The 24,974-nt window shown below is 42.4% G+C and overlaps 1 protein-coding gene across 2 annotated transcripts; it reads right to left on the bottom strand.

Moving 5' to 3' along the window:
- Positions 1–1,962: 1,962 nt before the first annotated feature.
- On the bottom strand, positions 1,963–24,950 carry LOC124010397 (CCR4-NOT transcription complex subunit 6-like). 2 transcript variants are annotated; one of them, XM_046322796.1, is made up of 12 exons: positions 24,452–24,950; positions 23,589–23,713; positions 23,074–23,260; positions 22,743–22,828; positions 22,530–22,634; positions 22,381–22,449; positions 22,075–22,232; positions 21,754–21,908; positions 20,919–21,073; positions 6,974–7,207; positions 6,532–6,740; positions 1,963–5,219 (listed from the first exon to the last, which is right to left on the bottom strand). In XM_046322796.1, the coding sequence occupies exons 1-12, from the start codon at positions 24,463–24,465 to the stop codon at positions 4,983–4,985; spliced, it is 1,734 nt and encodes a 577-aa protein (XP_046178752.1). In that variant the 5' UTR covers positions 24,466–24,950; the 3' UTR covers positions 1,963–4,982. The 2 variants fall into 2 exon arrangements, with proteins under 2 accessions (XP_046178752.1, XP_046178753.1); XM_046322797.1 differs by having other exon boundaries at positions 24,564–24,950.
- Between the last annotated feature and the right edge of the window lie 24 nt (positions 24,951–24,974).

The raw sequence follows: 24,974 nt of genomic DNA, 5'->3' as shown, positions 1-24,974 counted from the left end.
TGTTTCACAGATCCTGAGGCTCAGTGTGTGTGGCTCTATATGCCTCTACGCAATAAGCACATCATCAGGGTTAGTTCCAGATGGAAGGCAAGTTCACCCCACCATCTGTTTCAAATTCTAAGGTGCCTATGGTCGTTCAACCCTAAACAACTCATTTTAAGGGTAAACACCTGCCCTACCTCAGCCATAAATGTCCCTTTTCATCCCAGCAGCCACCCTGTGACTCAGAATATTGGATTATACTGCAGTACATGTCATAATGTTCAATGAAATACCCTGACAGCATGGAAATGTACAACAGATCTGTTCAAACCACATCATCCTTATACAACTCAGCACAACGGTGTTCGTGATCTTAAAGCCCCATCTTGTGGTCAAAAAATCCTTACCTACTTCGTGGTCCTCCATCCAGTAGGGACATCAGGCTGCAACAATCTTCTGCCACTGGAATCCATCTTCTACCCATATTATAATACAGGGAGAAAAAGATCACATCAGGGAACCATATTATGTAACATCCACTGCAAAGAATCAGAGGGAGACAGATTGAAACAGTACTTGAATGTATTTATTACAACCATAAGTAGGAAAATACATAGCTAGGTAGGAGTAAAGAAAATGTGTTCAACAGAAAACTCATCCAGAGGTGAACCAAGGTGGCAAAATTTCCCAAAATTATTAAATAAACTTTACCATTGTCCCTTAATTTTGTATTATTGAGTTTATAAACAGCTGACTTGATTCTTTGAATGTTGTGCCAGTGTTTTTTGCTGGTATTCCATGAATGGTAAACAAGTAGTTGGTCCAGTGTATGTACACAGTGAGTGTACTCAGCTAGCTACAAATTGACAATCCTGACCAACCTACCACCACTATCAGCAGGGGCGAGTGTGAAGCCTAAATATACAAGCTGGAGGAAAGAAAATGCTGGAATGGGGTGATCGGAATCAACAGATATTGCCCTCTGTTTGATAGGGGAAAATAAATAACTGAAATTGTGTTAGATAAATTATTTTAGTTTGAAACCTTCAAAAACATTTTCTTAGTGACTGTCTGGGTATTGCCAACTTTCTGGGGAATGGAAATGACCCATCTGAAATTAGGACTATTGCAAGCCAAACTAATTTTGACATGGACAAATGCAACACTCAGGTTAAGGAAAATACTTTCTTTCCCTTACAGCCCTACAAGTCATTACAGTGGTATTTGGATGTACTGTATAGAAGGTTAAAGAGGGTGCTTCACATTTGGACAGAAAGCAACTGACAGGGAGCGCAGTCGGAGTCCTATAAAACATCTAGAAGTCAACAGTAAAAACACCTTGACAGGGAGCCAGTCAGTCCTATAAATACCCTAGAAGTTAACAGTAAACAGTTAGTGATCACTAACTAACCAATGTCAGTAACTAACTCATGGTGACATCAAGCCGTGTTATTCCCCCAATCAAAAACTATTTTGGGGGTTCAAAACGTGAGGGTTAGTAGGCTTGGCGACCTACTCTGTTTAGCCACTGTGAAACAAGAACAGTGAGATGGAACAAATAGTGCTCTCACAGGACCAGTCCATCTACCAGCAAAACACCTTCAGCTTAGTTTTACACTGGAGTTTGTTTCACACTAGTCAACAATAGTGCGGTCTACAACTGAATCAACCAGTAAGACGCTCCCCCGGTTCTAAGACAACATACATCTTAAGCGACAACCCCACCCCCCAAAATAAGTTGAGAAAAATAAAGTTCAATATCCACGTTTGGAAAGGCAAATTACTATTAGGAATTATTCCTTCAATAAGCATTCTGCGCCCACTTCTAGAGCAACCCAAAGTCGGCCAAGTCCACAGTCAAAAAAGAAAAGCAAATTATCTACCAAAAAGAGAACCATTGTTGGAGAGGTCTGGAAAAGCAATGAGTAAAAGTGAAAACTATGTAGCAATCAGAATACACATTAAAAACACAATTCAACATTTTAGAAAGGAAACATGATACATATTTTATTCACACTTTACAAAAAAGCTACTACAACAGTATCAGCAATTCAGGGTTATCAAACCAGACATTGGTTTCTGTTCAAAACAAACGGGGAAAGTAGGGACCGAAAACAGCTTTCAAACAAGGACATTAATATTTCAATCTTTTTCCTCTGTAAAAATTCATAAAATGCTAACTTTAGCACAGTGGCTTCAGTATCATATTTACTTTAAAAGGTGATATTTTATTTAATTGACAAATTGTGGGCTAGACAGGGCAACTATCATACGTGTGCATCATTACATTTCCTGTTAAAAATGTGACAGTTGCAAGTGTCAGTCACTATTGACATATTTCATGTTTTGGTCCCGGTGATAAAACAGATAGATAACAGCAACATGTCTGTGTGGGCCACCTGACAGCTTGCCCTACAGAGTGGCTGGAACCACACAGGGGCTTCAGTAGAGGGGTTAAAAAGACAGGACTAAAGGAATACACTTGACTGTTAAGGGGGTATGACATGGGACTGGGGGTTGGAGGTTATAGAGGAACATGCTTATGTAGATTCAGAATTCAGATCCGTGGTGGAGGCCGGGGCAGGGTCAAGAGAGGCTAGGTGGCTATGGGGAAAGTGAACAATAAAGGGGTTCTAAGGAGGGTTCCAGAGTACAAGGAGGGTGCAAAACATTATGGAACTGAGGGGGCTTTACAAGAGGTCTTTGCTTTGCCCCAGAAAAAAAAACAAGACAAATATTCCATACCTGATTACTAGATGGCTCACCAAGGAGGAGAGATACACACACACCCCATAACATGCTCACAGCTCATACAAAAAATAATATCCCTAACATAAGCCAAAAGCACATCAAATCTTCACAAATGTCTCCACAGTATTTAAAAATAAACCGAAGAGGTTGTTCCGGCGTTTGCCAATTGTAAATAGTGCAAGACTACAAACTGCGACGGTGAGGCACAATGTTCCGGTTGTACAACACTGGAGTTATGGGATAGTGGAGGTGTGATGTGAAATCCCTCTTAGGACAAATCTGAAATGACACCCTATTTCCCCATGTAGTACACGAGACCAGAACCACACAGGACTGGTCAACAGTAGTACACTAAAGGGAATAGGGTGTTATTGGTATCCACAAAGTGTCTCAGAGTAAGGATCAGTTGTGTCTTTTAGATCATAATGAATAATATGGACAGATCCTAGATCAGCAGTCCCACTCGTAGGCTTTTGTGAATACGGGCCTTGGTGTTACTATGGCCTGAACTGTGAATGGATGAATGATAGGTTAGGTTGGTGGCAGGAAGGCTTATTAATAGAATGGGTGAGAAGCATCAGGAGGTTTCGTCAGTAGATCTATTTACAACCTGAGCAACATGCCCTCAAATCAAAACGACAGCAGGAAACCAATCAATACTGACACATCAAAACAGTTAACCGGGGGGGGGGAGTGAACGCCCAGAACAACCCCTTACGTCTTTTGTACAAGCTGGTAATTTGAATTTCTTAACATTTCATGGATAAAAATGTAGTCATAGTTTACAATACAATCCTGTATTTTCCTCAAACCAGATCAGTACAAAAACCGCCAGAAAACAAGTCTTTAGTGGCTCATATACAATCATGTAAAGACTGAATCTACATTTATATTCTGTACAAACACTGGTGGAAAAAACCCCACTGCTGTAGAGTACGGAATTTATGGCTGGGGGAAAGTCACTACTGGCCTCAAGAGACAGCGCTACAAGATCTGTGTGTGACCGTGAGAGGATTGCTGGTTTAAACTCCTGCAAATCAGCTAGTGACCTCCCTCTGCTTAAAAAGTAACAAACTAAAGTGAAATTTGTTAACAATTCCCCATCCCATTGCCCCTCAGCCAAAACCCCAATTCCCTATTAGGAAAGGTGGTAACTGGTCCAAATGAAGTCATGAACAAGACAATGGATGTGTACGCAAACAGGAGGTAGTGTCCAAAAGGGGATTGCCACATGTTATGCAACTAAAATCACAAAATTTGGTGTCAGTCCAGAGAATCCAGATGCGTTTCTAGCACTATGCCTGACCGGCAAGCCGACAAACCTGCGCTAACTAGAGCTAAGCTTGCCACACGTGGGTCCAGACAAGTGTATTTGGTGGCCTGAAGGATAACACATCTAAAAATCTCAACAGTGAGTTTTAATGCACCAGTGGGGTTAGTTTCTATTGCACCACTTGGATAGGGAGACAATGGACTGAGTTACATTAGTCAATGCAGAGGACTGGTAGCACCAGGTGAGCACCACACTAGTGGACCCACAGAGATGGGCCCTGTAGCAGAGGGGAGGAGCGCTACTCTCTCCTATGGGATGCTCCAGATATATGGTAGATATCTAAGTACCATCACATTGAGCCCAGGTGAGAGAGAAGCGGAGGCCCACCGAGCCTTGGCTGGTAGGGAGTGTGAGACCGACAAGTCTAACACTGTTTTTGCTGGTTTGAGATTGGTATAGGACAGACCATCAGCTCAAATTGAGAAGTGGTGTCTTTTCTCTCCTTGCCTCGTGAAGGGTGTCCACAGCTCTCAAGTGACAGATTTTCTTGTGCCATTGTTCAAGACTGCACAGGTCATGTCAAAGTCAACAAGTCTGCTGGTATTGCTAAAAATTTATCTCAATACTTATAATGGTCCAAGGGGATATTGTGAGATTGGATGCTACCATCCTTTATCTGTTAAGGAGTTACAAAAGCATTATGGGTAAGAATGACAGGGGGATCTAAAACACAAGATAATATAATGGACAGACAGGATTTACTTTAGCATTATCAAAATGAAAACAAGGAAAATAAAAAATATATATCTATAATAACAGAAATCCCTGTCAGCCAGACCTCACTGTACGGCTGATTCTTTTTTAACAGGATGGTTGCCTGTCTTGTCTTGCTCCTTCAGTTTGAAGAAGAGAGGCGATGAGGGAGAGGCTGAAAACCAAATCACAGCACCCCCCTCCCCTCGGTGATGTCTCACGACTACCTGCGGCCTCCAGGCAGGTGGATGCCGTTGACCTGGTTGTTGACCTGGCCCTGGGGCAGGGTGCTGGGCAGCAGCAGCTCCAGCTGGGTGAACAGGGAGAAGTGGTCAGAAGGGATGTGGGGGTGCGGACAGCCGCTGATACTGTTCTCATGGAGCCAGTTGGAGTCCAGGGGACCCAGGATGCCCAACACGTTGAGCTGAGGCTTGGAGTAGAAGATGTAGTCAATCACACCCTGAGGAGAGAGAAAAAACAGAGGGGGATGAGTGAAGAGCAGCCTCTGTTAGGGAAAATGTGTGCCGGGCAATTGGCAGACCCCATTTTAGTTTACCGGACAAATGAGATTTACTGGCCAGATCGAATGGAAACCCAAATAGATCGTCATGTGGCTAATGCCGTTTTAGGAGTGCACAGACCACATGTAAGTGACTGCAATGAATATTGATCTACACAAGCAAAAATAATAAACAATCCAAAGGACAAACTGCTACACGTAACAGAAAGCCTACATGTCCAATGTGATTTGTACTAGCAGTTTAGACACTCAAGTTCACTGCACACTACCCTAGACTGTTGGCTAACCTTAGGCCTAACAGAAAAAAATGTCAGAGTTTCTAAACCCAGAGGGCCACCGCGCAATACTTCACGGAACGCTAGCGAAGCAGACTGCCAGGGTCTTGGGTTTGAGAAGTCAATAAAGGTGAAAAATTCCTTCTTGGGTTGTCAATTTGCTCGATCTCTAAAGGCACAGCCTAAATTGGAGCCAATGTCTTAAGTTGAACATGTTATTTCTCCAACGTTGTGAAAGTGACAAACTGACATGCCTTTGATTTGAAGGCCTGTCCATGTGCAGATCGGCACAAGATGACCATTAGACACGATGAAATGTTAATGTGCATGAGCTTAGCTAGCCAATGCCGCCATGACATTGCCTACACACGTGAACAGGGATTTTTATTGAGCAGCATTTTTTACACATCTTCATAACTAAATATTTATTGATGTACAGGAAAAGAGAAGTAAATTATACTCTTCCTTAAAATGGAATGATATGACATTTCTGTACAAACACTTCTCCGTGCAGGCATACAGCTATGTAGGTCAACCTCTGGTGCGGGCTAGTACCAGTTGATTCAAAGTTGCAAGTCTGACCTCAAAACAGGCAGGTAGACAGTAAGCTACAGAGATAATGCAATTGGAAAGACCTGCACCAACCTCCATAAAATGTGATTTATTATTGTTTTTATTTCTTTAAAATAAATCAGGATGTATTCTGCCAGACATTGTCCAGCAATGTAAGCTTGTGTATTTTGGGGTCAAAAGCAGTCTATTTTTCTGCACACGTCAGATTAGATGAAACCTTTACAAAGCAGGTGTAGGTTCCAGTAAAGACTGACAACAGTGGGGGGGATTAGGTCAATTATAATGTCAGAAAAACAGGATTTCCTGACTAATCAGGACCAGATCAAATAGCAATCTGTAATATGACAAGAGAAGGCCTCAGAGACAGTGCTTCTGATGTGCTTGTGATTGAGCGCCTCCCTCACCTTGAAGTCGAAGGTGTAGTTGGTGTAAGGCATCAGGCTGTCCTCGTAGGCGCTCTTCAGCTTGAAGCCGTGGGTGATCCTGGAGTTGGACGTGGAGTTCCCGTTCTTGCCGTTGCAGTTAAAGTTGGTGAGGCTGTCGAGGTAGCGCAGCTCCTTGAAGTCCTTGTGGGTGCAGTCCACTCCACCTTGACTCAGGTACTCCACCACGCCTGGGGAGAGACGGTAGGGATTTACATTGGTCCGGTTCAATATGGGGGAATGAGCCAACTAAACATTCAATAAGACATATGTTCATTTTCCATTGCCCTACTGAACACAATGAAGACACTTGTCCACCTCCCATACTTCATTCACAGTAACCATCACCTAACAGGCAGCTAGTGTGCCCATCACTACACTGCTTGCTTGTATCTTTCCCTTCATTTCTAACTCAGTCACTCACCAGAGTCTGGTAGAGAGTTGAGGTCAGCACAAAGCACTAGAGGGATGCTGTTGGTCTCCCCAGAGACCGAGGAGAGTTTGAGGCTGCGCGTGGCCTTGTCCACGATGTTCTTCACCTCAGACAGGAACATCATGGTCTGGACCAGCTTGACGTCAGAGTACTCCGGGTCCCAGTGCATGTGGGCATTGGCCACCAGTAGGAGCTGTTTCTCCATGCCGTGCAGAGACTTCCCCGCTGGAGAGGAGAGAGAAGTTTGGGGTTTACTTTAAAGGCAGAGCACAGCCAAGGAAGCGCAGCAGTCACTCCCCTTTTGAAGTAAAAAGAGTTGTACACTCTGGGCCAGATTAAGAAAATCACAGGCCCCGGGCATCGACTACTCAGACACTGACAAACAGATCAATCTGGTCTTTAATTCAAACAATAGCCCAGGTCAATGAAGTGACAATAAAATATTTTAGTTTAATCGATTACACATACAGTGCATTCGGATTGAAGTCACACCCCCTTGACTTTCTACCACATTGTTAAAGTTAGTTTTCTAAAGCCTGAATCTACACACAATATCCCATAATGACAAAGCTAAAACCAGATTGGAAATGTTTGTAAATGTATTAAAAATAAAAAGCAGAAATACCTTTACTTAAGTATTCAGACCCTTTGCTATGATACTAAAATCAAATATTTCTCACATGGATCGAATACAGATGTAGACCTTAGAGGTCGACCGATTAGGATTTTTCAACGCCGATATCGATTATTGGAGGACCAAAAAAACAGATACTGATTAATCGGACGATTTATATAAAAAATAATGACAATAACAATAATGAATGAACACTTATTTTAACTTGATATAATACATCAATAAAATCAATCTAGTCTCAAATAATGAAACATGTTCAATTTGGTTTAAATAATGCAAAAACAAAGTGTTAAAAAAGTAAGTGCAATATGTGCCATGTAAAAAAGCTAACGTTTAAGTTCCTTGCTCAGAACATGAGAACATGAAAGCTGGTGGTTCCTTTTATCATGAGTCTTCAATATTCCCAGGTAAGAAGTTTTAAGTTGTAGTTATTGTATGACTATTTCATATACCTTTGACTATTGGATGTTCTAATAGGTACTTTAGTATTGCCAGCCTAATCTCGAGGGTTGATAGGCTTGAAGTCATAAACAGCGCAATGCTTGAAGCATTACTAAGAGCTGCTGGCCAACGCAGGAAAGTGCGGTTAGAATGAATGCTTACGAGCCTGCTGCTGCCTACCACCACTCAGACAGACTGCTCGATCAAATCATAAACTTAATTATAACATAGAAATATGAGCCTTTGGTCATTAATATGGTCAAATCCGGAAACTATCATGTCGAAAACAAAACGTTTATTCTTTCAATGAAATACGGAACAGTTCCATATTTTATCTAACGGGTAGCATCCATAAGTCAAAATATTGCCATTACATTGCACAACCTTCAATGTTGTCATAATTATGTAAAATTCTGGCAAATTAGTTCACAACGAGCCAGGTGGCCCAAGCGGTTGCATATCCTGACTCTGCGTGCAATGAACGCGAGGTGACAAATTCCCTAGTTTAATATTGCCTACCAACATTAATTTCTTTGAACTATATATGGAGGTTTAAAAATATATACTTCTGTGTATTGATTTTAAAAGGCATTTAGGTGTATGGTTAGGTACATTCGTGCAATGATTCTGCTTTTTTCGCAAATGGGCCTTTGTGAACCTCTTGAGTGTAGGGGGCAGTATTTAGATTTTTGGATTAAAACCTACCCAAATTTAACTGCCTATTTCTCAGGCCCAGAATATGCATATAATTGTCAGATTAAGATTTTTTTTTAAAGTACAACAGAACTGATATTGCAGGCGAAAACCTGGGGGAAATCCAACCAGGAAGTGGCTTCTATTTTGAAAACTCCATGTTCCATAACCTGCCGTCGCTCCATTTAAAAGGGATATCAACCAGATTCCCTTTCCTACGGCTTCCCCATTGGTGTGAAGTCTTCAGACAGTTTCAGGCCTTTATTTTGAAAAATGAGCGAGGAAGATCACATCGCGTTATTGTATGGCTGGGTGCCAGTAGCGTTTGGTATGCGCAACAGAATGGAGCATCCATTTTCTCTCTCTGAAGCTATATTCCCAGTTGATATATTATCGATTATATATTGTAAAAACAACCCGAGGCTTGATTATAAAAAACATTTGACATGTTTCCTCGATCATTACGGATACTATTTGGAATTTGCCTGAGATGTCGTGACTGCTCGAGCCTGTTGATTTCTGAACATACCGTGCCAACCAAATGGAGGTATTTTGGATATAAAAATCATCTTTACGGAACAAAAGGAACATTTGGTTAACTGGGAGTCTTGTGAGTACAAACATCCGAAGATGAAAAGTAAGCGATTTAATTTATTGCTTTGACTTGTGACCAATCTACTTGGCTGCTAGCTGTTTGTAACATTTTGCCTACAGAGAGAAGTGCTTACATAAACACTTGGATAGCTTTCGCCAAAAATATTTATTGAAATCTAACACGCCAGGTGGATTAACAAGCTAAACTGTGTTTTGCTACATTGCACTTGTGATTTCATGAAAATTAAATATTTTTTGTAATTTAATTGGCGCTGTGCAATTTAGCGGATGTTGATGAAAATTATCCCACAAATGGGATGGGTGCGTCAAGAAGTTAACCTCTTCAGTCGACCCTCTACTTTTTCGAACATTCTGTTAAAAATCGCGCAACATTTCAGCGCCCTGCTACTCAGGCCAGGAATATAGTATATGCATATGATTAGTATGTGTGGATAGAAAACACTCAGACGTTTATAAAACTGGTTAAATCACGGCTGTGACTATAACAGAACGTGTGTTTCATCAAAAAGTGCAAGAAAATCTGATCACTTAAAATGGAAATAAATATCCATGTGCCACTTCCAGGAATTGTTCAAAGTGAACCGAATTACATGAGGCCGAGGTTTCAGTGCCTACAGCTTCCACACAATGTCTAGAGTCTTGTCATTTGATTCAGCTTTGATTCTTGGTCAAACCGAATCAAGGGAACTGATTCCCTCCGGTCACCGACCGGATGTTTTGGTCGAGCTCTCTTCAGACATCTTTTCGAGACGGACAGCTATAGAATTTACATCGCCTCCTGATGAATTTTATCGCTTATTAACGTGTACTAATACCTAAAGTTGCATTACAAAAGTATTTCGAAGTGTTTTGTGAAAGTTTATCGTCGACTTTTTGAATTTAAAAAAATGACGTTACGTTATTAAACACTATTTTTTTCCGTTTATCAAAGTCTTCATAGATTGATATCTAGGCTATATATGGACCGATTTAATCGAAAAAAAGACCCAATAGTGATTATGGGACATCTAGGAGTGCCAACAAAGAAGATGGTCAAAGGTAATGAATGTTTTATATTTTACTTGTGCGGTTTGTGTAGAGACGACTATGCTAATTATTTTGTTTACGTCCCCTGCGGGTCTTTTGGGGTGTTACATGCTATCAGATAATAGCTTCTCATGCTTTCGCCGAAAAGCATTTAAAAAATCTGACTTGTTGCCTGGATTCACAACGTGTCACGCCTTGGTCATTGTATTTTGTGTTTTTGTTATATGTTTGGGTAGGCCAGGGTGTGACATGGGTTTGTTTATATGTTGTGTTTCGCATTGGGGTTTGTAATATTTGGGATCGCGGCTGATTAGGGGTGTGTCTAGTTAGGCTTGGCTGCCTGAGGCGATTCTCAGAGTCAGGTGCTTGTCGTTGTCTCTGATTGGGAACCGTATTTAGGTAGCCTGAGTTCACGTTGTATTTTGTGGGTGTTTGTTCCTGTCTCTGTGTAGTGTTCACCAGATAGGTTTCACGTTCCGTTTGTTGTTTTTGTATTTATCAGTTATTTCATGTACCGCGATACTTTCATTAAAGTCATGAGTAACCTACACGCCGCATTTCGGTCTGACTCTCTTCATTCAACAGACGAACGCCGTTACACAACGAGTGTAGCTATAATTCAATAGCCTGCATGTGTATTTTAAATGAATGTTTGAGTTCTAACTAATACTATTAGCATTTAGCGTAGCACATTTGCATTTCCAGCGCTCTAGATGGGACGCCTGCGTGCCAGGTAGGAGCAAGAGGTTAACCTGTTAGTCCTACCCACACCGTATTCGGTAGCGTAATCATAGCCTCAAGCTCATTAACATAACGCAACGTTAGCGATTTCTAAAAATCGCAAATGAAATGAAATAAATATGCCTATCCTCAAGCTTATCCTTTTCTTAACAATCCTGTCGTCTCAGATTTTCAAAATATGCTTTAGAACCAGAGAAAATCAATAATTTGTGTAAGAGTGGTGATAGCTAGCTTAGCATTTAGCGTTAGCATTAGCACGCAACATATTCACAAAAACCAGCAAAGGGATCAAATAAAATAATTTACCTTTGAAGAACTTCAGATGTTTCAATGAGGAGACTCTCAGTTACATAGCAGATGTCCAGTTTTTCCTGAAAGATGCTTGTGTAGGACACAACGTTCCGTTTTGTTACTATGCATTTGGCTACCGAAACTAACCGAAAATTCAGTCACCTACACGTCAAACTTTTTTCCGAATTAACTCCATAATATCGACTGAAACATGGAAAACGTTGTTTGAATCCATCCTCAAGGTGTTTTGTCATATATCTCTTCATTGAAATGCCATTCCTGGAAGCCTGCATTGTTCTCAGATTCGGATGGAAAAATACTGGTAGGTGACTTTTGCGCACCAATTTCCACACAGACACCGTGCGGGACCCCTGGTAAATGTAGTCTCTTATGGTCAATCTTCCAATGATATGCCTACAAATACGTCACAATGCTGCAGACACCTTGGGGAAACGATAGGAAGTGTCCGTTCATTCCTGTCGCATTCACAGCCATATAAGGCGATCATGGAAAACGTGCCATCAGAAATCCTGTTGATTTCCTGGTCGCTCAAACATCTTGGTTTTGCCTGTAGGTTTTGTTCTAAGGCACTCACAGTGAAAATCTTTGCAGTTCTGGAATCGTCAGAGTGTCTTCTTTCCAAAACTATCAATTCCAAGCATAGTCGAGCATCTTTGTGACAAAATATTGCGCTAAAAACGGGCACGTCTTTTTATCCAAAAATGAAATACTGCCCCTAGAGTCTTAACCGGTTAAGGAACTACTGAACATAACGCACCAATGTAAACTCAGATTTTTGGGTATAAATATAAACTTTACAATACATGTATTGTGTAACATGAAGTCATACGAGTGTCAACTGATGAAGATCGAAAGGTTAGTGATTCATTTTATCTATATTTCTGCTTTTTGTGGCTCCTCTTTGGCTGGAAAAATGGCTGTGTTTTTATCACTTGGTGACGACCTAACAAACGTTTGCGGTGCTTTTGCTGAAGCATTTTTGAAATCAGACACTGGCTGGATTAACGAGAATTCCATCTTTAAAATGGTGTAAAATACTTGTATGCTTGAGGAATTTGAATGAGATGTGTTTTTATTTTATTTGGCGCCCTGCAGTTTTCACTGGCTGTTGACAGGTGGGACGCTACTGTCCCACGTACCATAGAGAGGCTAAGAGTTTGCCAAAAGGAACCTAAAGGACCTGCATGCCTCTGGTCAGAGGAAACCAAGATTTAACGCTTTGGCCTGAATGCCAAGCATCACATCTGGGAGAAACCTGGCACTATCCCTACAGTGAAGCATGGAGGTCGCAGTATCATGCTGTGGGGATATTTTCATGGACTGGGAGAATAGTCAAGGTCGAGGGAAAGATGAACAGAGCAAAGTAAAGAGAGATCCTTGATGAAAACCTGCTCCAGAGTGCTCAGAACCTCAGACAAGCAGATGGTGAAGTGTGATTCATTACTTCAGAGAATGCGTTTCTAAAGCGCCAGAGTACAATGCCTGCAAGCTTTACACCACTCCAGACAATGCGTGGCATTGCACATGGTGATCGTTCTTGTGAGCAGTTGCTTGGCCATGGAAACATTTCATGAAGCTCCCGACGAACAGTTCTTGTGCTGACATTGCTTCCAGGGGCAATTTGGTGGCATCCTATGACGGTACCATGTTCAAAGTCCGAGCTTTTCAGAACGGCCATTACACTGCCAATGTTTGTCTATGGAAATTGCATGGCTGTGTGTTAAATTTTATACACCTGTCAGCAACAGGTACAGCTGGAATAGACAAATCCACTAATTTCAAGGAGTGTCCACATACTTTGTAGTGTGTGATATATATTTAGAAACTGGGTTGTTCGAGCTCTGAATGCTGATTGGCTGACAGACGTGGTATATCAGACCGTATACCACAGGTATGACAAAGCATCTTTCTACAGCTCTAAATTAGGTTGGTAGCCAGTTTATAATAGCAATAAGGCATCTCAGTGCTTGGTGGTATACGGCCAATATACCATGGCTAAGGGCTGTACACAGGCACTCTACTTTGTGTTGTGCCAAGCCCTTAGCTATACCACACCTTCTCGTGCATAATTTTTTATATAACACTGAAAATAAATGAAATTTCACAGTTCGTAAGGAAATTTGTAAATTGAAAAATTCATTAGGCCCTAATGTGGATTTCACGACTGAGCAGGGGCACAGCCATGGGTTGGCATAGGCCCACCCAGACAACCAGAATAAATGTTTCCCCACAAAAAGTGCTTTATTATAGACAAATGTATGTGTATTTAACATTTCTGGGATCTTTATTTCAGCTCGGGAAACCGATAATTTGCATGTTGCATTTGAGAGGCTACATCTGAAGATGAGAAGTGCAGCTACTTTGAAAATATTTTGAAGATTAAACAGTGCGAAAATTTCAGCGAGACAGCTCGAAAGCGAAATCCATTAATGCCAAGATAATGTAATTCATTGCCCTTGACAATCAACCGCTCTGTTGTGGATGTTGCCTTTCGCCTACTGGTCGAGCACATCGAGACCTGGTTCACACGACCAAGTAGGCACTATTTTCCCCTACCAGAGTTGGAATATTGTTGAATCGCACCTCCACGAGCTACTTGCTATGGGTGTTTAATTTTTTTATTTTTTATTTTACCTTTATTTAACCAGGCAAGTCAGTTAAGAACAAATTCTTATTTTCAATGACGGCCTGGGAACAGTGGGTCAACTGCCTGTTCAGGGGCAGAACGACAGATTTGTACCTTGTCAGCTCGGGGGTTTGAACTCGCAACCTTCCGGTTACTAGTCCAACGCTCTAACCACTAGGCTACCCTGCAGCTATTAGAGTCACAACTGACATTTGGACGAGCGACATCAGCCCCATGAGCAAGCGGAGTCTGACAGCACAGTTGGTTGACGAGGATTTTGTATCGAGGAAAGCCATATTTAAAAAAATATATATTTTTACCTTTATTAAACCAGGTAGGCAAGTTGAGAACAAGTTCTCATTTACAATTGCGACCTGGCCAAGATAAAGCAAAGCAGTTCGACAGATACAACGACACAGAGTTACCCATGGAGTAAAAAAACATACGGTCAATAATACAGTATAAACAAGTCTATATACAATGTGAGCAAATGAGGTGAGAAGGGAGGTAAAGGCAAAAAAGTAAATACAATATAGCAAGTAAAACACTGGAATGGTAGTTTTGCAGTGGAAGAATGTGCAAAATAGAAATAAAAATGGGGTGCAAAGGAGCTAAATAAATAAATTAAATACAGTTGGGAAAGAGGTAGTTGTTTGGGCTAAATTATAGGTGGGCTATGTACAGGTGCAGTAATCTGTGAGCTGCTCTGACAGTTGGTGCTTAAAGCTACTGAGGGAGATAAGTGTTTCCAGTTTCAGAGATTTTTGTAGTTCCTTCCAGTCATGGGCAGCAGAGAACTGGAAGGAGAGGCGGCCAAAGAAATAATTGGTTTTGGGGGTGACTAGAGAGATATACCTGCTGGAGCGTGTGCTACAGGTGGGAGATGCTATGGTGACCAGCGAGCTGAGATAAGGGGTGACTTTATGTACATTTTACTTTTTGTAGGTGCAGGTAGCAATTGGTTGAAGGGCATGCATTTAGTTTTACTTGTATTTAAGAGCAATTGGAGGCCACGGAAGGAGAGTTGTATGGAATTGAAGCTTGCCTGGAGGGTTGTTAACACTGTGTCCAAAGAAGGGCCGGAAGGATACAGAATGGTGTCGTCTGCGTAGAGGTGGATCAGGGACTCACCAGCAGCAAGAGCGACCTCATTGATGTATACAGAGAAGAGACTCGGTCCAAGAATTGAACCCTGTGGCACCCCCATAGAGACTGCCAGAGGTCCGGACAGCAGACCCTCCAATTTGACACATTGAACTCTATCAGAGAAGTAGTTGGTGAACCAGGCGAGGCAATCATTTGAGAAACCAAGGCTGTCGAGTCTGCCGATGAGGAGATTGACAGAGACGAAAGCCTTGGCCAGATCAATGAATACGGCTGCACAGTAATGTTTCTTATCGATGGCGGTTAAGATATCGTTTAGGACCTTGAGCGTGGCTGAGGTGCACCCATGACCAGCTCTGAAACCAGATTGCATAGCAGAGAAGGTATGGTGAGATTGGAAATGGTCGGTAATCTGTTTGTTGACTTGGCTTTCGAAGACCTTAGAAAGGCATGGTAGGATATATATAGGTCTGTAGCAGTTTGGGTCAAGAGTGTCCCCCCCTTTGAAGAGGGGGATGACCGCAGCTGCTTTCCAATCTTTGGGAATGTCAGACGACACGAGAGGTTGAACAGGCTAGTAATAGGGGTTGCAACAATATCGGCAGATCATTTTAGAAAGAAAGGGTCCAGATTGTCTAGCCCGGCTGATTTGTAAGGGGTCCAGATTTTGCAGCTCTTTCAGAACATCAGCTGAATGGATTTGGGAGAAGGAGAAATGGGGAAGGCTTGGGCGAGTTGCTGTTGGGGGTGCAGTGCTGTTGACCGGGGTAGGAGTAGCCAGGTGGAAAGCATGGCCAGCCGTAGAAAAATGCTTATTGAAATTCTCAATTATGGTGGATTTATCAGTGGTGACAGTGTTTCCTCAGTGCAGTGGGCAGCTGGGAGGAGGTGTTCTTATTCTCCATGGACTTTACAGTGACCCAGAACTTTTTTGAGTTGGTGTTGCAGGAAGCAAATTTCTGCTTGAAAAAGCTAGCCTTGACTTTTTAACTGCCTGTGTATAATGGTTTCTAGCTTCCCTGAACAGCTGCATATCACGGGGGCTGTTCGATGCTAATGCAGAACACCATAGGATGTTTTTGTGTTGGTTAAGGGCAGTCAGGTCTGGGGAGAACCCAGGGCTATATCTGTTCCTGGTTCTAAATTTCTTGAATGGGGCATGTTTATTTAAGATGGTTAGGAAGGCATTAAAAAAAATATCCAGGCATCCTCTACTGACGGGATGAGATCAATATCCTTCCAGGATACCCCGGCCAGGTCGATTAGAAAGGCCTGCTCGCTGAAGTGTTTCAGGGAGCGTTTTGCAGTGATGAGTAGAGGTCGTTTGACCGCTGACCCATTACGGATGCAGGCAATGAGGCAGTGATCGCTGAGATCTTGGTTGAAGACAGCAGAGGTGTATTTGGAGGGCAAGTTGGTTAGGATGATATCTATGAGGGTGCCCGTGTTTAAGGCTTTGGGGAGGTACCTGGTAGGTTCATATTGAATGTTCAAGAATGTGCTGGTTCTCATACAGCGGCTGCCATTTCAATGGCATTTGAGAAAATGTTTGAAACTCTGAAAATCTCCCAAAAAGTTCACTCTGAATCGTGACAATGCACGTAACACGACAAAGGCTTCGGAAGAATACGGAGTCGCCAGTTTGCCATGCATGGCACACGGTGCAACTGGCTGTGAACTACGGTTTTGGTGCCCAATGTAGCATGTCTGACAATGGCAACAGGTAGGAAGATTAGGTAGGAAGTCATTTTAAAACACTCTCCGCTAGCATACAGCCACCTGCAAGCAATACAGGAGCAGCTTGGAGTGAAAATTCAAAGACTTAATTAAGTCGTTTCCAACAGATGGAACAGTCCTATTTACATGGAGAGCCTGCTGGAACAAAAATGAGTGCTTGGCATGTACACTACCGACTAGGAGCTCCCTGCAACAACCAGTACAAACCAGCGGACTCATTGAAAACATGAACAGTCCTAGCTCCATTCGAACAACTGACCCAAGAAATAAGCTCTTCAACTGCGCCTGCACAAGAAATTCTGTGGCATTCTGAGCCTCTTTACTGTGTCACCACCATGCTCGATGCTAGGTACAAGGAACGCTACTTCGACGCAGACAAAAAAAAAGGGTTACTGTGAAATGTTAGACAAGATGGAAACGGACACAGTAACAGCACACACCCAAGAAGACCCACGACTGAAGAGGCCATGGACAGACAGGGCTGACACTTCACTGTTTGATATATGATGAAATCCTGGTTGTAAGTGAAAGAAATACGTTTTGTTTATGTTTTACTGGTAATGGGGACATTTTTTTGTGGGGGGGGGCAGTGGGTGTGTCAGACCCATTTCCATTTTCTGTTACTACATCAGCCAACATTTGCCAAAGTTCACCTACAACTAATGATCCTTTGAAATGAAGGAATAAAGCAATACGTTGTATTAAAATGTACTACTACCCCCCCCCATTATTTGCAGATACTAGGATACCTGAGAACCTGCCATTCCCAGGAAAGATGCACTTGGATACTGGAGAAGGAACAAGCACCGTTTCCCCCCCATGCCCCCATCCTTGCCTGGGTTCTCCCTGTATTAGTGTGGCCAGTGAGCACCTTTTCAGTGCTGCTTCATACATTGTAGACGAAAAAAAGAAAGATTCTCTTGACAAAGCCGAGCAGGTCCTCTTTGTGAAGAAAAACCTCCACCAAATGTTAAAATTGTAAATGGTTGGTCATATTGTAACCCAGGCATCTAGTGTCACTGGAAAAATGTTTACTAAGCCCAATGGATTGTCTGTTCATTCATGGCTGGCATAGGTCAAGATTTCCATTTAATTATAAAGTAAGTGTTAATAAATATTTCTTAAATTAAAGATTAGATGCGTTGTAAATTTGCTCTCATTTTACTAATCAAGTCAGTTGAGCACACTTGAAAAGGTTAAGTTGTGCCATTTATAGCAGTTTACGACAGTCGAGTCATTTTGCCAAGCATTTAAAGCTAAAATGATTAACTGCATTTTAGTTTAAAATATTTATTTGAAAGCATTTAAGTTTCTCCATACGGTCAAAACTGGATAGTAGGAAGAGCCACCAACAACTTCACCATCTTTGTAACGCAGGGCAGCTAAAATATTTGTCTGTCGTGCGCTAAAATACATTCACGGATGTGTAATTTTTCTAATTTAAGTTAAAAAATGTGTTCCTAACTGAACAAATTGACATATTACACCATTTAAACAATTTAATGTAACTACAACCTCTTACAAGGTTGCTAAAATGTTAAATATCTTTATTTTCTGGGGGGGCGATATTGGAATCGGCCAAAAATGTCATATCGTTGCAACCCTACTTATACTTGTTCAGTCTTATGAACTCCAAAGGAGTAAGAACCAGATGCTAGGTGTGGGGTCTAGGGTGAGAAATAGGACGGGGCCACGGGCAGGGTCTAGGGCAGTGGTTCTTAACCTGGGTTCGATCGAACCCCAGGGGTTCGGTGAGTCAGTCTCAGGGGTTCGGCGGAGGTCAAGACACACATCCGACTCATATGATTCGTGATGACACGCCCTGCTTGGCCATCATTGGCTGCAGGTGATCACGCTACAACGCTTGGCCCATCTGTGCTGCAGGGAATTTGGTGGGCCAGTAGTCTACTTGTGACTGTCGTGATGGTATGTCTTGTGATTTCTTTCTTAATATTTGAATCCCTTCATACTTACCATGTCGAGCAAAAAAAGAAACCGGTCGGACGAATATGTACAATATGGATTCACATGTATAACGGAACGTGATGGGAGTCAGCATCCTAACTGCATGATTTGCAATGCCAAGTTGAGTAATTCTAGTCTAGGACCAGCAAAACTAAGAACACTTCCTTAAGCTGCATGGAGATGGAAAATACAAGAACACAACGCTCGCTGAATTCAAGGTGAAGAGAGCCAGATTCGATGTAAAAGCTACTCTGCCTGTTCTCGGCTTTGTACCCATCAACAAACTGACAGCATCGTACGAAGTTGCTTACCTGATCGCAAAGCAGGGCAAACCACACACCATTGGTGAAACACTCATAAAACCAGCTGTGTTGAAAATGGTGAATATATCATGCTGAGAAAAGAGGCTGAAGATAAGTTATCCCAAATTCCTCTTTCAAATGACACCATCAGAGACAGAATAGAGGACATGAGCAAAGACATCTTGGCTCAAGTAGTTGCAGATCTGATTTCAAGCCCGGCAAAATTCTGCCTTCAACTCGACGAGACCACAGACGTTTCCAATCTAAGCCAGCTTGCTCTATTCGTGCACTATGTGAAAGACGACGTGATAAAGGAAGATAGTTGTTGTAAGAGGCAAAATAAACAAAGGCAGCCGATGTGAAGAAACTTGTGGATGACTTCTTCAAAGACAACAATCTTTCGTGGGATATGGTTTCTGCAGTTTGTTTGGACGGAGCTCCAATAATGCTGGGAAGAAAGTCTGGTTTTGGTGCGCTAGTGAAAGCCGATGCACCACACATCATTGTTACGCATTGTATTCAGCACAGGCATGCGTTGGCAACAAAAACCTTGCCTCCAAAACTGGCAGAAGTATTAAATATTGTAGTGGAATGTGTGAACTATGTGCCAACTAGTGCTCTGAGGTACCGCATCTTCAGTGAGCTGTGTAAAGAAATGGGCTCTGAATTCAAGGTACTTCTGTACCATTCCAATGTTCGGTGGTGTCCCGGGGACAGGTGCTGAATCGTGTTTTTGCCGTGCGTGTGGAATTAGCCCTGTTTTTGCAAAAGCACCAACATTGTCATGCAGATTGCTACAAAAATTAGTTCATTCTCATTTTAGCGTACATGGCTGATATCTTCGCAGATCTCAATCAAAAGATGCAGGGCGGTGGAGTCAACATCATCGAAGTGGAGGAAAACCTGAAGGCTTTTCAAAAAAAGCTACCGTTATGGAAACGACGAACAGAGAACGATAACTTCGCAAACTTTTCCCTGCTGGACGACTGTGTAAGTAAGATCGAAGATGTATCTGGAATCGGAGACATTTCTGTACCTGCGGAACTGAAGCAAGCAATGGTCACACACTTAGATGAGCTTCCAAAGTCTCGACGGATACTTCCCTACAAGAGAGTCATATCCAGCATGGGTGAGACAGCCGTTCACGTTTAGTGTTGAGACAACAAGATGTCAATGATGAATACCTCGATGCAATCATTGAAATTCAGCAGAGCCAGGTTCATCAGCAACTCTTTAGAACAACAACGCTTTCAACATTTGTGTCAACAAATGGTAACATACCCTGTTATTGCTAAGAAAGCTCCTGAGATTTTCATACCGTTTGTTACAACATATCTTTGCGAGCAATCCTTTGAGGATGCTGGACATAAACGAAGAAAAGGAACAGACTTTGTTGCGAAAAGGACATGAGAGAAGCCGCGCATTTCTGAACTGGTCTCTGAAAGGCAACAGCAGAAGTCACACTGATTTGCAGTAAATATTCATTATTATGTTTGTTTTTGTGTGAAAATCATGTTTTGATGATTTTGTTCTTTGAACACAGTGATGTTGACGCACGGTTCATTTTGTGCACCAGTAAAATATATACCTATGTTTTGAATTTGAAAAAAAATCATAATTTATTTTTCCAATTCAGGGTTCGGTGAATGCGCATATGAAACTGGTGGGGTTCAGTACCTCCAACAAGGTTAAGAACCACTGGTCTAGGGTGAGAAATAGGACAGGGCCATAAGTACTCACAGGATTCCTCCATCATCTCCTTGCGGACCTCCAGCAGTACAGCCACTCCGATGTTGTCCTTGGTCATGACCCTGTTGAGCATGGCCTCAGAGCCCTCAGAGTTAGCCATGGCTAGCTGGTTAAACTCCACCGTGTGCTTCTGCACCACGCTGAACCTGAGAGAGGGAGGACAGACCAAGAAAGAGAGAAGCAAGGGTGGACAGGGAGAGAAGCAGGGAGAGGTGTTATAAAAGTATCACTAACCAGGTTTCCATCCAACCTTTATGCAATTAAAGTCAGATAGAAACGGACGGAAACATCACATTTGTCAGATTAATTTTCCAAATGTAGACAAGGTGGGATCTTTGTTTAAAAAATGTCATATTGATAACCATCACATTAAATAAACTTGAGTCAGGCGATGACGTGTTGGGCTCCCACTACAACTCGGAAAAGCATGCAGGTTATTAGGCTACAGATTAAATAAACTATTAACTTCAGGGTAGTGAAAGTGCACAGTGATGAGCTTTCCGTTCCTCTCCAATAAAAATCAAGGGTGTTATTCTGGTGACATGATCGATACTTGGTTGCTGTTTGACAAATAAATCGCCCTTATCCATAATAATCTCATCATGTAGGTAGCCTACCCATCCCATCTGCGAACTGTTGGCTAGAGAGCATGTGTCAAGACCAGAGTGGGCACATTAGCTATATAATAGCCATCAGCGGAGATTAAAATACAATGGAAACCAATGTAACTAGGAATTTTTTATATTCAAATTAAAATCTGTTGCCAATGGTATGGATACCTAGCAATTGAGTATTGAGGTCAGGGGGAAACTTCAGTTGCACTCACTTTTCTGTCCTGTAGAATACTGCGCACCCGTCCACATGTTTGCGGTCAGACTCATGCATGGTTCTGGCTCGAGACTTTGGGCTGAAGAAGCCCTCATAGCCCTGCTCCTTCAGCTCTGGCAGGAAGTACTGGTAGTACTGCTCGGTCTCCACTTCCTGTTGAAAACAAAGCAATAACATGAGTGGACAGATATGACTGAATGCAACCATAAGATGTACCAGAGAAATCCAGTGTGCGCACTTTGGGCAATCAGTTACATGAATTTATCAGAGAAACCAAAAGGACAAAAGCAGTTTATTCCTGGTTGAGGTAAACACGTACCTGTAGGCTGATGATGTCAGCGCTGCAGTTCATGATCTCCTGCATGATGGACTTCTTCCTGTACTCCCAGTTGAGGGCCCAGGAGGGGCAGTAGCCGTAGAGCTGGCGTGTGGCGTACTTATCACACAGCACGTTGTAGCACATTACAGAGAACAATGCTGAGAGGGAGGAACAGGGAGAAAAATAGGAAATAGCATCTTATTCAACTTAATGCTTTTTCCTCCCAATTTATACTTATATTGAATTGTGGTTGTGTGTCATGTGCTGGGGTACTGTGTGTACAGGAACTGTCTGCTGGCTTCTCACCAGAAGGCCTCGTCTGGTCAGGCTCCTGAAGTGCGATCCACGACCGGGACGGGGGCTGCTCTGTGGGGGCTGGGAAGACGGTTGTCCACCTTAGCCATAGATATTATTTAAAAAAATAGTACCAAAAACGGTGTGAGAGGCAGACTTACTGCATTTGATTGAACCTGCCAGATTGTCCAGCAGGTAGTTGAGCAGTTTCCTGGTGCCATCATGCTCCTGGTACAGGCTCATGATTTCTTGTGCAAGAGGGTTTCCTGTTAGGAGTGAAGAACACAATGTTGAATGACATCAAATAAATGCTACGGGATCAACAATGGGGTCTCGAGGACAGAATTGTTACCAAGACGATAAGCCACACTCACCTTTCAACCCCAGTGTTTGTAACTGAAACAGTTTCCCCAATTCAAATGGAAGAACCCGCAACTGGTTGTTATTTAAAAGCAGTTCCCTGTTGAGGGCGGACACATGGAAACGCAAGTGTCAGAGACTAGCCCCCCTGACAATACAGCCCCTTCCTCAACCTTCCCATAAACCATAAACACATTGACCAGTCATCAATACAGGCAAAAGCAAATCTTCTGTCAACCAAACAGGCTTTTTAAAATGGGACAATGGTTATTTTCAGCACCAACCAGTTACAAGCCCAGTTTAGATCAAAGTGAATCGTGGGAATCATGGTTCCCAGCGAATCACCTGAGAGACACCATGTTGCCGAGCTCTGCCGGCAGGCTCCTGATCTTATTGGACGATAGATCCAGGTACAACAGGTTGTGTAGTTTGGCAATGTCGGGTGGGATGCGCGACAGACAGTTGTCAGCGATGTGTAGGGCAGTGAGGTGGGTCAGAGTCCACAGAGACGGGCTCAGGCTCCTGACATTACCTGGAGACAGAAATGTGGAGGGGGGAGACCGGTAGATAAACATACACTGGTGAGTCAGGTCTCTGTTTGATGGCTTTCTATGCAAAGCAGATACAGGTTGACTTCTACCCAATTTGAATGGACATAAGTAAACACTCATGCTGGACTTCCTGGTCGAGACAATATACAGGCCTATAATAGAGGCCCTTATCCTCAAAGGATGACGAGAATGCTGGTCACGTTACAAAAAAGGTTGAGAGAAACTGGCCTAGACTATCCCCACATGCTGAGTCCTAATATGAGAACAGCACCCCTCCACAGCCTCCGGGCCAACCCCTGCCGTGCTCACCAGTGATTTCCAGCTCAGGCCAGTAAGACTTCTTTCCATTGGCTGCCTCCTCAGTTGACATGATGGTGTACATCCGCCTGGGGTCTGGCGGGTCATATTTTTCTTTGGGCATTCCTGCTGTAACACTGTGTAGAAAAGGTTTAATAACTATTAACAAAATTCACTGATAAAATACATTCCAAACACCTTGAGGTATACATTGTGCAAATCTAACATTTTTTAAAAGAATGAATTCACTAATGCTACTTTGCAAACACGCACAGGCCAGCCATTCAGCACATCCTTGTAACTTTTCAAGAGGGTGTCATTTGAGTTTGACAACTTCTGGAAATGAGGCTCAAGAAAGGTGTGGCTATTATTGGCTGGCAGATACTAATTTCAGAAATAATTACCTCAGTTACAATGTCACGAGAATGTATTGTTTTACAGATTACCGCCCAGTAATTTAAATAAAGTTGTATTTATGTAATATTCATGGTATGACTAGCCAATTAGCTAGCTACACACCAGGTCGCACAAAGCAATAACCACAATCACCAGCTAATTATAACAAATTGGCTTTCCAGCTAATTGAGTGGCGCGTTGAAGCCATAAAGTCAGGAAAACAATTGCTAACTGGCCTAACATGTTAGCTAGGGGCTAGGTAGCAAGTTAGCTAACGGTCATTAATACCGAATAACTTCGCGAGAATGATAGTTAGCTAACCAATTAATTAAGATAAGGTTCGCGTAATTATTTTATAACAGACCATAACATACGAGCTAGGCTAGCTGAGCAACAGCAAACATTAACTAGCTAACTCACTTATGTTATGGCTAACTAGCAAACCCCCGCTGAAAGCTAGATTGCCACATTTTTCTAACCTGTCCGACTTCATATGGCCAGGTAAGGTAATATCCACGCAGTAGTAATTTGAAACATGAGTTGTGGATCTGTCTCATCCAAATAAACTCGTCGCTTGTGTTGATGTTTTACCTGCAAACGCATACCAACTCGCGAGGACGTGTGCGTGCTCTTTTGTTTCTACTTGCTTCACTCGTTTCCGCTGCTGTATCACAGGGAGAAAACAAGCATCATGGCGACTGTCAGGACTATTTTTTTCCTTCTCTACGATGACAACGCTTGATGCTATTGGCTGGCTTTTGGACGGACCGCACCATCTGTGGTTGAACCAACGACTTTAGGTGAAAATTTATGGACCAAACGCAACTTCAGGGGTGTGTTCAAGAATCAACAGCTGTTAATCAAACTGCTATGATATCACATGGCTCTGAACTTAATGAGGTGAACCATTCATTGGTCATTATAATGACAAATCATGGCCACTGTAATCCAACTCCTAATGAAGGGGCAGGCTGAGCTATACACTAAACTATGTTCTTCATA

Source organism: Oncorhynchus gorbuscha, linkage group LG23, assembly GCF_021184085.1.
Source record: "Oncorhynchus gorbuscha isolate QuinsamMale2020 ecotype Even-year linkage group LG23, OgorEven_v1.0, whole genome shotgun sequence".
Lineage (NCBI taxonomy): Eukaryota > Metazoa > Chordata > Actinopteri > Salmoniformes > Salmonidae > Oncorhynchus > Oncorhynchus gorbuscha.
This window is presented reverse-complemented; position numbering and strand designations above follow the sequence as displayed.